The sequence below is a fragment of the Miniopterus natalensis genome, chromosome 7 (genome assembly GCF_054644295.1).
Source record: "Miniopterus natalensis isolate mMinNat1 chromosome 7, mMinNat1.hap1, whole genome shotgun sequence".
Lineage (NCBI taxonomy): Eukaryota > Metazoa > Chordata > Mammalia > Chiroptera > Miniopteridae > Miniopterus > Miniopterus natalensis.
The window spans coordinates 16,988,475-17,001,928 of NC_142087.1; the positions used below are offsets into that span (position 1 = coordinate 16,988,475).

General features: G+C 53.1%; 1 protein-coding gene across 1 annotated transcript; it reads right to left on the reverse strand.

Annotated features, from left to right (window-relative positions):
• Positions 1-4,130: 4,130 nt before the first annotated feature.
• AVP (arginine vasopressin) lies at positions 4,131-5,997 on the reverse strand. Its single transcript, XM_087818574.1, has 3 exons — positions 5,878-5,997; positions 4,413-4,614; positions 4,131-4,300 (listed from the first exon to the last, which is right to left on the reverse strand). Exons 1-3 carry the CDS (start codon positions 5,995-5,997, stop codon positions 4,131-4,133), a joined length of 492 nt encoding a protein of 163 aa, XP_087674700.1.
• Between the last annotated feature and the right edge of the window lie 7,457 nt (positions 5,998-13,454).

The following is a 13,454-nucleotide window of genomic DNA, read 5'->3' on the forward strand; positions in this document are numbered from 1 at the left end:
GAGGCAGACCTCAGAGTGCTTTGAGTTTCTGCCTGACGTGGTTCTGGACCTGGGCCTTGCAAAAGCAGGCTTTGGTGTGCATCTTGGTCCTGTCCAAACATACTCAAATCCAACAGAGGGGACCTTAAGCTGTGGGTTGTTGATAGCTCCAAACAGGGTATTCAAGGCCAGTCACAAACAACATCTGACACTGGCCTGCACCACGGACCTTCCAAAAAGACTGAGAGTTCTAGCAGGCCTACCTAATACATAGAAACAAACCCAAGTAGGCAGCCAAAAAACAAGCCCCAAATGAAAGAACAAGAGAAGTGTCCAGAAAAAGAGCTAAATGAAATGGAGATAAGCAATCTATCAGATATAGAGTTTATAATACTGATTGTAAGGATGCTCAACAGCATGAAAAAAGATATGGAAACTATGAAAAATGACCAATCAGAAATGAAGAATGACATAGCAGAAATAAAGAATACAGTGGAAGGAATAAACAGCAGATTAGAGGAAGCTGAGGATAGGATCAGCAAATTAGAAGACAGGGTAGAAAAAAATCAATCAGAGATCCAAAAAGAAAAAATAATTAAAAAACAGGAGGACAGTCTAAGGGAGCTGTGGGACAACATGAAATGTAACAATATTCACATCATAAGAGTGCCAGAAAAGGTTGAAAGTAAGCAAGGGTTAGAGAACCTATTTGACGAAATAATGGCAGAAAATTCCTTAACTTGGTGAAGGAAAATGTCACACAAGTTCAGTAGGCACAGAGAGTCTCAAGCAAGAAGAACCCAAAGAAGCCCATGCCCAGACACATCATAATTAAAATGCAAAAAATTCAAGACAAAGAGAGCATCTTAAAGGCAACTAGAGAAAAGCAATCTGTTACCTACAAAGGGGCTCCAATAAGGCTGTCAGATGACTGCTCATCAGAAACTCTACAGGCCAGAGGGAATGGCATGAAGTATTCAAGGTAATGCAAAATAAAGACCTGAAACCAAGACTACTCTATCCAGCAAGGCTATCATTCAAAATAGATGGTAAAATAAAGAGCTTTCCAAACAAAAAAAGGCTTAAGGAGTTTATCACCACCAAACCAGCATTGCAGGAAATGTTAAAGGGACTGTTGTAATAATAAGAAGAAATAGAGAAGCATAGGCATAAAGAATTAAAGTGGTAGTAAATAAGGACCTATCAATAACAACCTTAAGGACTTTAAGGGAGAGATCAACAGCAATACAGTCACAGTCATGGACTTTAACACCCCACTGACTTCCAGACAAAAAGCACAGAAGCAGTGACTAAATGGCACACTAGGTCAGATGGATTTAATTGATATTTACAGAACATTTCATACCAAAGCTGCTAATATACATTCCTCTCAAGTGCACATAGGTCATGCTCAAAAATAGACCACATGTTAGTGTGCAAAACAAGTCTCTACAAGTTCAAGAAGACTGAAATCATATCAAGCATCTCAGATCACAATGGCATGAATTTAGAAATCAACTGCAGTAAAAACACTGAAACACATTCAAACACATGGAGGCTAAATAGCATGTTATTAAACAATGAATGGGTTGCCAATAAGATCAAGAAAGAAATCAAAAACTTCCTGGAAACAAATGAAAGTGAACACACAATCACCAAAAATCTATGGGACACAATGAAAGCAGTCTTGAGAGGGAAGCTCATAGCATTACAGGCCTACCTCAAAAAGCAAGAAAAATTTTTAGTAAACTATCTAACCTTACAACTTAAAGAATTAAAGAATTAGAAAGCTCTCCTGTGAAGCCATCAGACCAGGGCTTTTGTTTGCTGGAAGTTTTTTTATTGCTGCTTTGATTTCATCAGTTGTTATTGTCCTATTCAGGTTTCCTGATTCTTCCTGATTCAGTTTTACATGATCTCCCTCATATATGGAATTTAATAAACAAAATACACTGAGGAACAAAACAGATCCAGAGACATAGAGCATGGAACAGAATGACGAATCTCAGAGGGAAGGCAGAGATGGGGGAGTGGGTGGGGAGAGATTAATCAAAGAACTTATACGCATAAATGCATAATCCATGGACACAGACAATAGTGTGGTGAAGGCCTGTCGGGGGGATGCTGGGTGGAGGGGATCAATGAGGGGGGAAAAAGGGGAATATCTGTAATACTTTCAACAATAAAGATAAAATTTTTAAAAAAGTGGAAGGAGAGAGTCAAGGTAGAGATGACACAAGCCACCCCATGATGATGATTCTTACAGCTGAGAGGGGTGGGTGCTTGAAAGGTTTTGGTCTATTAGCTCTACTTTTTGGTACATTTAAAATTTCTCATAATAAAATTTACAAAACAAAAAGATGGTGATAGAAGTAAATGTTCTGGTATGAAAAGATGCCCCAGATTTACTTTGTTAAAAATGGTGCAAATTAGTACATATGGATTATGAAATAGCAGAAATTCGTAAAATGAAAATGCCTGTGTGTGCACCTAGAGGACTGTGGGCAACAAGGGTGTGTTCTGCACAGCTGTGTGAAGCTTTAGGACAGAGCATTCCAGTCTGAAAACTAGAAACGTCGACTACATCAGTGAACTTCCACTGTCGTGGTTTATTTTTATGTCACACTATCAATGCTGAGGACCCTGCAGGACAGGAGTTCTTGGAGACTAGGACCACAGAAATGACCATAAAAGACAAGGGACACAGACAAGGAGAAAGACTCCCTGAGCCTATGCTAATTAGAGATAGAAGCCCTCATGACCCCTGCCCTCACCTCTTGAGCCTGGTCAGGGGTGACAGCAAAGCAGGCTCTAAGGCCAGGGGAGAGCTTCCCCTTGGCTTGGCACCTAGACCTCCCCAGCCCAGCGCTGGCTGAGGCTGTCACCAGGCTGTGCCCCAAGGCTGGCTGTTGGGGTCGGGGCTCAGAGTGACTTTTCTCAGCCTGTGCTCCACGCGGTCCTCCAAGTCAGCAGAGAATTCAGGAGGAGATGGAGCCTCCTGTCGCCCCAAGACCTGGAGCAAGACATCCCAGGGAGAGGCTGCAGAGAACAGAGCTGGTAGAGGAAGGAGGATGGGAGGTAACTGAGGGGTAGAGGGGGCAGAAGAGAAAGGGAGGGGTGTAGGGGGACAAGGGGAGAAGCAAGAGAAGACCCAGGAGTTGGGGGGGGGGAGGAGTGAGGGGATAAAAGGGCAGAGGGAGGGACAGAGAACAGCAGTGGCCTGTAAGTGGACATCTCTGCCCTGAAGCTGGATGCGCCCAAGGGTGGAAGGTCCTTGTGTCCGGGAGCTGATGTGAGTGTGTGTGTGTGTGTGTGTGTGTGTGTGCCTGTCTATCCTCCAGTCGGTTGTGTCGGTTTCTCTGAGTGTGCCTGTGCTTCTGAATGTGTATCTCAGCGTCTCTGTCTGTGACTGTGGTCCAGAACCCCGGGGCCTGCCCCTAACAGTCATTTGCTTGCCTGGGTCTGAGTGGGTGTGAGGTTCGCATGGCAGTACCTGGCCGAGGCCTGCAGCCGGGTTTCAGTGTCTCAGTGGCTGAGAAGCCAGGTGGGGGTGCCCAGTTTCCCCCTGGGCAGCGAGCACCGGCCCTCTCTGCTGGCCTGGGGATGTTGGTCCCTCTCCCCCTCCCGCACACACCTCACAGCCTCGGATGGCAAAGACATGGAACTGAGAATCTGGGGACCTGGGTGGGCCCCTGAAGCGGCGTGTCCCTGTCTCCTGGGATGTAAATGGCGACAGAAACTCCTGCTCACTTCTTGGCTTGTCCCCTCTGCCTTTCTCCCCGTCTCCTTTCCGCCCGTCTCAGTGTCTGTCTCCCTCTCTCTCGCTGTGCTGTCCACGGACGCCCCCCGCCCCGCCCGCCTTTGATTTCCGTCCCGCCGCCCTAAGACCCCGCCCCCGCCCCGGGACCACTCCCCCCTCCCCCCCAGGCAGCCTGTCCCTAGCTCCATCTGCCACTCTGCGGGCCGGGGTCGCTCCCCTTTCGGGACCTTCCCTTCTCCGGGTGGACCCGCCTACGTCTCGGTCCGGAAACCGCCCGCGACTCGCCCTCGCGCCCTCGGCCCTCCCCACCCCGGAGACAGGAGCGACCACCGTCAGTGCATTTTAAAGGTTTATTTTTCGAGCTTCGAGGGCGAGGCGGGCGGGGCGGGGCTCAGTAGCCGCGGGGCCGCGCGCGCGCGGGGGCCCCCGCCAGCTGCACCAGGCGCAGCAGCAGCGCCCCCGCCGGCCCGTCCAGCTGCGTCGCGTTGCTCCGGTCGCTGGCGCGGGCGCGGCTCTGGAGCCCGGCGCCCTCTCCGCACTCGGGGTCGGCCACGCAGCTCTCTGCGGGGAGCAGGGGCTGAGCGGGGCGGCCCCGGGCCCGGACCCGGACCCCAGGCCACCCCGCCAGCCCCGCCTCCCTCCCGCCCCACCCCGCCGGCCCCCGGGCCCGCACCTTCGCTGCAGCAGATGCCGCGGGCGGCGCAGCGGCCCCGGTCGCCGCAGGGCCCCTGGCCCGACTGGCAGGGCGACGGCAGGTAGGTCTCCTCCTGGCAGCGCAGCGCCTCGGCCGTGCCCACGAAGCAGCCCAGCTCGTCCCCGCAGCAGATGCTGGGCCCGAAGCAGTGGCCCTTGTCCCCGGGGCCGCAGGGGAGGCACTGGGGGCGACAGGCGAGCAGGCGGGGCGGTCCAGGTGGCCCAGCCCGGGCGGAGGACCGGGGCCCCTCTGGGCGGGGAGGGCCGCGGGGGCCAGGGGCTCCGCGTCGCCCTGGGGCCCCTCTGGCCCCAGAAAGGGTCAGAGGAGGGGAGCCAGCATCTACTAACCTCGCTTGATTGACGGGCGGCTCAGGCTCTCTCAGGGACTTCACCCAGCGTCCTCCCGCGCCCACCCCGGAGAGGCTCTCCCGGGGGCCACCGCAGCGGGGAGACCGTCCTCAGCTCTGGGGCCTCAGCGCTGTGCACCTCCCGCGGCTTTCTCCCTAACGCAGGCCTTCCTCTCCGGCCCCCATCACTCAAGCTCGGTCTCTAGCACCATCCGAGCAGCGAGTCCCTGCCCCCACCACCTATCTCCAGGCCCTTCCTCCCATTTCCCGCCCCCTCCCTTGCTGGCCTCGCTCCCCCGCCGCCCCCTCCCCGCACCTTCCCCTCGAGCTGGTGGGCCTCTGCGGACCCGCCTGCGCACGAGCCAGGCGGGCGCCGGGGCTGGGCCCTGCGGAGGCTGGAGGCCCCTAGGTGACTCAGGCCTGCAGAGGCACCGAGCGGAGGGAAGGGAGTCTGTAGTCTGCCCAGCTACCCGCTCTACTTTGTTCAACCGCTCAAAATTGAGCCTCCTGTGGCCTGGGAAGAATTGAGATTGAGCATGGTGATTGGACTTCCTTCAGCTCTAAAGAAAATGGACTAAAAGGGAATCGACTAGACGTGCAGCAGGAGAGAAGTGGGCTAGGTACCCAGCAGAACTTCCTCCCAGGGTGCTTGGGTGGCACCTCCAACTCAGGCAAGCTCAGACGACAGCCAGGGCCTGTGGCCGGGAGGGGCTGGGAGCTGGATGGAGAAGGCCTCGGATGCTGAGCAGGACAGAGCCTCTGCTGCTCCAGCCACTGCTGGCGGAGAGGCCCCCATGGGCACACAGGAGGCCTTACTGCCCAGTTCTCCCTGATCCAGCCCCAAGCCCTTACTGTGGAGACCTCTCTTTCCTGCACCCTTATCTGAATGGCGACAGTGTCCAGGAAGCCTTGCAGCCTGTCCTAGCCTGCCCAGCAATCTGGTCCCCTCTGCTCATCCACTCCAGGCCTCGCTTCTACTGGGAACTCCCCTAAAGCCCGCCTGTCCCACAACCTTCCTTTTTCCCAGCCCCTGCACTGTGGTGCCAGCCCTGGGGCTCTGCCGCTTCCCGGAAGCCCAGAGGTGGACCATGGTCATACCTGTCTCAGCTCCAGGTCGGATATGGCCCTCTTGCCACCTCTCGGGCAGTTCTGGAAGTAGCAGGCAGAGGTGAAAGCCAGCAGGCTGAGGAAGCAGGCGGGCAGCATGGCGTCGGGCATCCTGGCACAGGTGGGTACAGCGTGGTGCTGCTGTGCAGGCTGTGCTGTGCTGCCTTCACTGGCTGCCTATTTATGGCCACAGGTGTTTTCTCTGAGGTGACGTGGCCACCTCCCCCCTTCCCCAATGGATCCCCAGGAGCCCACGCCACCAGGTCCCAAGCCGTCAGCAGTGATTCAGGCGCCTGGGCGCCTGGGGACGCACGTGGGCCTGTGTGTGCAGCGGATGACAGGGGAGGAGTGCCGGCCTCATGACTGTCACTAGCAGCGGTGTGGCCACGGTGTGGCAGGAGCTGCTGTGACTGTGATTGCAGCTCTCAGGACTTGAGAAAGGGACAAACGAGGGTCATTTGGGGGCTGTCTCTAAGCTTTCTAGGGGCCTAGGGGCCCTATCCTCCCATCAGCCTCCTGAGAAGCGGGTGATAGGTACCCAAGGGGCTGATATATAAGAAATAAGGTTCTGATGGGCCCAGGGGTAGTGGGGAGTGTTAGGTTTGGACAAAAACTTAATGCTCCTGAGGGCTCACCCCTCCCCTGCATGGGAAAGTAACTTTTAGATGAACTCCAGCAACAACCTGATCATTACATTTGATAACTCTCCACTACTGCTCGGAAGAACCGGGCACGCCAAGAAGTTCCCTCCCTACACCCTGTAAAGAGACTTGCTCCCCAGCCACTTGGCGCTGATGCCACTTGGAGCCCAGCCCATCTGTACACAGATGCTTTAACCATCTGGACTCAGATGTCCTAATAAACTTGCCTGCACCTTCTCATCTGGCCCCGTGCGCTCCTCTTCCGCAAACTGAACAGGGTGAGGGCTATATGCCTGCAGGACCCCATCAGGAGCACTGGCCCTGTGAGAGGACAAGCGACCAGGACCAGCACACGCTCCAGGTTGTGTGAAGGGAGGTGGTTGTACTGGCTGCATCAAGAAAGGAAATGGCTGCCTGCAGCCCCGTGGACCAGGCAGCCCAGCCATGGAGGTAAGGGAGCAGCATTCAGGGGGTGGATCCCACGGGGGGGGGGGGGGCAGGCTCCTGGGGAATCTGGGATTGCTCCCATCCCGCGCGCACACCCAGAGCAGGGTGCAGGGGCTCAGAGACTGGGGGCCTTGGAGGCAGCTTCTTGGCATGTCCCCGTCTCTCGCCTCCCCGGCAGGAACATGGGAGCCAGGAATCCAGTGAGGTCCAAAGGTATGGGGAGAGCCCCATGGAGCCTGACAGCTAGCCTGCCCCAATCCCTACCCCCACTAAGATCCTAGTTCATGGGGACCAGGACTGGGGTGGGGTGAGGGCATATGGGCTTTGGAAGGAAGAAGTCATAGCCAAATAGGCCCGGTTTGAGGAAGGAGCCTTTGGTTCATGACCCCAGGTTGGTGGGTCCAAGAGGCTGCAGCCTCGCTCCCCACCAGGGCCACCAGAGTACCCCTGTGGCCCCAGCTCTTCCAGCCCCCAGGCTCTTGGCCTCCTCTCCAGAGTCCCATAAGGAAGCTCGAGGAGGGGGCAGACAGGGCTGCCTCCTCCCAATAAATGTGAAGGGTCCAGTGTCCCAGGGAGGAGGCCTCCCACACTCAGAACCCAGTGTCAATCTTTTCAGGAATGTGCTGCTTAGGGCCCGTGAGGACACTGGAGCCCAATGGCCTGTTGCAATCTGGCTGCTGTTCCAGGAAAGGTCATGACTTGGGCAGGTCACTTGTCCTCTCTGTGCCTCCCTTTCATTCAGTGCGAAGTAGGGTAGATACTAACACCCACCTCATAGGGCTGTTGTGAGGCATGAAATCATGGAAAATATAAGACTTTTAGAAAAGTGCCTGCACCAGTGTCAAGTTAATTACAAGTAGTATTGTATTATTAATGCCCTTGTTCTTAACAGCTGAAGAGATTTTCCAGACACTATCTTCCTGGGTTAACCCAGGAGGAACATTCTCATTCCATTCCTGACCTAGAAAGAAGCATGGTCCGAACTGTTGCCTCCCTGAGACTCTGTGGGTTGGGAGACAGGAAAGGGAGGAGGCCAGAGGTCTGGTTTAGGCCAGCTGTGTGGCCTGCACCCACCCAGCACCTTACCCTCTTTTGCACTTCAGATCTGAGTTACCATCTAAAATCGAATGGGGCTACCCTAACTGAAGGGCTCAGGCCCTGGAGCAGACCAGCCATGTCTACCAGCAGCAGCATCCTGAGACTTGCCTCCCACACCAGAGCCCCTTGAAGAACCCGCACACCACCTCCCCACAGATGCCAGAAGGCCTGCTACTCCTGATACCTCCTTCTTGGAACCTGCATGGTCTGGAAAAAGTCTCCTTACTGTGTTGACTGGCTGCACTGTAAATATATCACCTCACATGTCACAAGGACCCTCTGGATATCACATCCCCCTTCTACAATTCCCTGAGATGTTCCCTTCCCCAAACTCCTTTTTCACAGGCCCGCCTTAAGTCTCCCACACCTCGCTCAGCTCAGGACCTTGATTCCCACATCATTTTGAAAAGGAAGATTTAGTTCTTCCCCCTCCCTGCCCATCCCTCCCCACCCCACCGCCTCCCTGCTATAGGGATGGCAAGTGGGTAGGTCAGCATTATGAGTCAGACTGCAAACGCTCCCTCAAAGCTAACCCATGTGGCACACTATGGTGACCTTTCCATCGCTGAACAACTTTTTGTGTTCCCTGGAGTTAAGAATTGCCTTGGTTTTCCATTATGGTCCGTCTGCCATTCTTAGAAGTCAACATTTACTTTTCAACCCCCTCCACTCAGGCTTCTGTCCCAACCAATTTTCTGAAACTCCTGTGATCAAAGTCATAAATGACCTCCATGTTCCCACATCCAGTGGTCATGCCTATGTTCTCATTTTTCATAATCCCCTAGCAGCATTCCACATGGCTGAGCCCTTGTCCTTTTCAAAAATACACTTCATTTGGCTCCATTGACACCACTTTCTTGGTTTTTCTTCCACCATGCTGGGTGTTCATTGTGGTGTCCTTTCCTGGCTCTTCCTCTTTGACCTTGACTTCTAAATGTTAGAGCATCCAGGACTCAGGCCTGAGTGCCTTTTCCTCTCCTCTTCCTAGGTGGCTGCTTCCAGTCTCATGATTTTATATACTTTCTACAAATTAAGGATTTCCAAATTTATATCTCCATCCTGGGCCTCTCCCCCAAGTGTCAGACTTATAGTTACAACTGCCCAATGACGCCTCCCCTTGGATATTGAAATATAGGCCTCTCCAACTTAGCATGGCCAAACTCAACTCCTGATTCTTACCTGTTCCCCTGATTGCTCCCAGGGTCCCCAACTCTGCAATCACACCACCACCCAGCCAGCAGCTCCTCCCAGAACCTGAGACTCACCCTGGTCCTTCTCTTTCCATCACTCGTAACAGAGTCCTACTTCCAAAATATATCTCAAATCTACCTGCTTCTCCCTGCCCCCACCCCACTCCCCACTTTGGAATCTCAGAATCTGCTATTTCCTTGCCCTAGAAGGCTCCCCAACCCTCCCCACTCCTTAAATGTCTTCTACGAGGAACCTTCCCTAACCACTCACCTGGAGCATGCAACCCTTTTCACCTCAGTTATTTTCAAACTTGGGTCTGTGTCGATGGGTTTAATAGCACCTACAACCACTGTTTGTGTATGTTGTGGGCGTATGTGTCTATGGCTGTACCGTCTCTAGAATGAGAGCCCCAGGACAGAAAGGACTCTATTTTCTTGTGCAGCACTGTGGGCCCACCCCTGGTACCGTGCTTGCCAACCAGTGGGTTTTCAACAATTATGAAAGCAGAAAGGGAGGGAGGAAGGCAAAGAGGGAGGGAGGAAGGGGAGCCCTGGGCGCCAGCCTCAGCTCTCGAGGGATTTACTGTGTGACCTTGGGCAAGTCACACCTGCTCCTGGGTCACTTGCTTGATGTACTTAACCTCACTTCCTGTCTCACTGAAGCCTGAAGGGGATCAGATGAAGGTGCTATAAAGGGTTAAGCTTTTCTGAAATCTTTACATAACCAGACTTGTAAGCCTCCAGACTAAGTCCCACATCTCAGAATGTTCTTTCAAGTACTTCCTTATTTCAGACCATCTTCTCTGAGAACAGGGAACAGGGAACCACCCTGGTGTCCCCCCTCCTGTCTCTTAGTCCTGTTTTCTCAGGATCAATCCAGGGTCTGTGCCATATGACATCTCTGCTACCTGTCGGGAGGGCAGTTGGTTTCATTTTCAAAAGGACTCTCCTGCCAGCGGCAAGTAGAGCTTCTCTCCTCCCGTCTTCCACTGTCCTGCCTCAGGGCCCTCGCCAGTGTGGACACACACACCCCGTGAACTATGAGGAGGTGAGCAAAAGGCAGGAGCCCCACAACCACTTACAGAATTGAGTCAAGGAGGGTGCACTGAGCAGGGACAAGGCGCCTGAGGGAAATGCCAGGCCGCAGGGGACAGGCAGGAAAGCGAGATGGATCCACTCCAGGAGCGAGAAAGAGGAAAGGTCCTCACATCTCAATCAAACAGGAGAAGTTCAAGGTGAACCTTTATCAGATCTCTAGGTAGGGGTACACGGAGCTGAAGAGAAATCAGCAATGGAAAGACCTCAGAAAAAGTCTTATTGCAAAACCCCCCACAAAACCCTAAATAAAAAGCAAAATAAACTAGAAAAAGCATTTTTGACAGACTCTGCAATAAAGCCTGTGCAGGGGCTGTGGGGGCGGATTCACACCTGGGGCTCCCAGGTCCCGGTCCCGGGCCCAGGAGGCAGGCCTGGGGCACCCCTGGGGACAGTGTTGCCCCCTTTGCAGGGCTGGGGAGAAGCCAGGGCATCTCCGCATCCCCCCCAAGGAGCAGCGGGACAGAAGAACAAGAGATGTGGGTGGCGGGAAGCAGAGCGAAAGTCCGAGGGGGGCAGGAGGCGTCTTGGGCCCTGGGCCCCCCGAGGGCGCGCTGCTAGGCCGGCGGAGGCCGAACACGAATTAGGGGGCTCTGGGGCAACTTGAGCCCGGGCTGAGCAATCGGCCAGGGCTCTCTCTCTCTCTCTTTTTAACCATTTATTATTCACCTTTTGGTGTCGCTATGCTGTAGTTCTGTCTGTTGAAACAGGACGTGGCAGGACCTGATTTTTTATCTGACCCGAGTGTTCCTGTTTTAACCAGACAGGCCTGATCTGTTTACATCATGATGGTTGATGATTGACTTGGACTCACCTGCATAGACCCAGCTTCCAGCTTCTATTTCCTATGGTGCCCTCACTTCTTTTCCCTTTCCTGTCTCCTAGTGAATTCTCTTTAAATTTTATTTCTATGGTCCAGTAACCTGAGGTAAATGTATGTGCCTGTCCTCCAGAGCAGCGCAAATTCCTTCGGAAGTCTTAACAAGGAATCCCGTCACTTGCATCAGCCTTCACGTTATTGTTAATATTTTGGTTTCACCTTGTTTGTAAGACCCCTCACTCCTCACTATTATTAAAGCTCTACTCACCCTCTCTTTGACAACGAGATACTCTGTATCTCCTGATGGAGAAAAGAAACGCAGGGCTTCCCCCTGAGATCAGTAGCTGCTGCCTGCAAAGCATGGGGACTGTGCTGGTTTTCTCCACTGGGGAGACTGTATTTGGAGTTGGTATCCAGTAGATGCCCCTGGATTCAATTTAGAAAAATCCTCTGGGCCCTGGCTGGGTAGGTCAGTTGGTCAGAGCATCGTCCCCATACGCCAAGGCTGTGGGTTTGATCCCCGGTCAGGGCACATACAAAAATCAACCGATGAATCCATAAATAAGAGGAACAGCAAATTGATGTGTGTGTCTCTCTCTTTTTCTGTCTCCCCCCCAAAAAAAAAATCAATAAAAATTTTAAAAAGAAAAATCCTCTCATTTCCCAAGACCTAGCCGTTTTCTGCACCAAACAGGGGAAATGTCCAAACAGAGGCTGCAGAGCAGCGGCTGGCCAGGGTGTCTGACTGCGCTCTCGGTGCTTACGCTGCCAGTCACATAACAATGTCGCGACGTGTTTATCACCATTTATTCACGTGGGCGCTGAGGCACAAAGGGGTTGAGCAAATTTCCTGCAGAGCCAGAGGGAGCGAAAGGCAGGAGCAGGATCCCAACCTGGCAGCCCGATGCCAGAGCAGCCCTGACAGGCTCACTGCCCGTGTCTTTCGAGGCTCTGATGGAAATTGTTAATCTAGTGCCCTATTTTGCTTCAAAATAACATGAGAGGGGCAAACTGGGTGGTAAGTATACGAGAAACAAGCTCGCCATGAGTTAAGAACTGTTGAAATTTGGCGATGACTACCATGAGAGCTTATTTGACTAACCTGGTTTTTTGGGTATGTGTATAAAATTTTCCATAATAACAAATTTTTTTGACCCATCAGTCTCAATTTTTGTGGCATCTGGCCTAAAATCTGACCAAATGTTTAAAAGTTGTAAGTCAAGCTAACAAAACGTTAAATAGAACATGTTCTCTCCTCCTCCCTTGACAAGTACATGCTCCCGGCGACCTGACGCCCAGACACAAGTTTGGGATTCTCACACTCCTCAGAGTCCTGTAGCAGAACTTGGCAGCTGGGGGAGCTGGCCTCTCCCTACAGCTTTGTTTTGTCCCACATCCCAAGGGACGTGGACATTCCAGGCTGCAGGTTTAGGCTCTGCCTGTGCACCCCACACACTGCCTCCCTCTCTCGCCAGGAAGGCGTATTTGCGCACCTGAAGTGTGGTCCCCCTGGGGTGCAGGCCCAGGGAAGAGGGCTCCCCAGGCCATAGAAATTGTAGTGGGAAAGTTAGGCAGGGCGTTCCATGCCACAGCCCACAGGGGACAGATTCTGGGTGGGCATATCACCTGGCTTCACCCTCAGGAGGGCCAGAGCAAGCCCTCTAATGCCAGGCCAGGGCCTCTCTTGTCTGGGTCTTAGGCATTTCGGTCCTTGAGTCTGCCAGCACCCTGCCCTCGGGAGGCACGTGGCTGCAACGACTCAGCTGCTTCGTCCCCACCTGCCCAAGGACCCGAGTCCAAACCAGAAGATAAACATCAGTTTCACTGTCTCCTGGCCCTTCCTGGACAATCCGACTTGCCCCTTGTGTTCTTGAGAATCTGTTACCAGCTGTCTGTTCCTGGTTCTGTGCTCTGTTTTGGAAAATTTGAGCAGAAGGAATTTACTAGAAGGCTACTGAGAGCTCACAATTTAAGGAAAAGGTAGAGAACCAGGCTTGGAAACTATGGTTCTGGAGGGCCATGAAACAGGAACCCATAACGTTTCATGAAATGATGGGTCAGATCCCCCAGGAGCAGTGCCTGAGATTGGGACCCTGTACCCACGGTTTATGAGGGAGGCTCTCAGGAGTGAGGGAAGCTGGATGGACAGAGGAAGAGCAGGTAAAGTGGGGGTTCAGCTGGAGCCTAGCCTCAGTCTGATCCCACAGAGCACCCAAGTAGAGTGGCACCACAGAGTTTCCCTAATATGAGGCAAGAGGGTTACCTTTTATATATATA

Coding starts and splice junctions, on each gene's coding strand:
- AVP (XM_087818574.1), bottom strand. CDS start 5,997: ATGCCCGACGCCATGCTGCCCGCCTGCTTCCTCAGCCTGCTGGCTTTC. Junction 4,615..5,877: donor CCGACCTGGAGCTGAGACAG/GTATGACCATGG, acceptor TGTCGCCCCCAG/TGCCTCCCCTGCGGCCCCGG. Junction 4,301..4,412: donor CGGCATCTGCTGCAGCGAAG/GTGCGGGCCCGG, acceptor TGCTCCCCGCAG/AGAGCTGCGTGGCCGACCCC.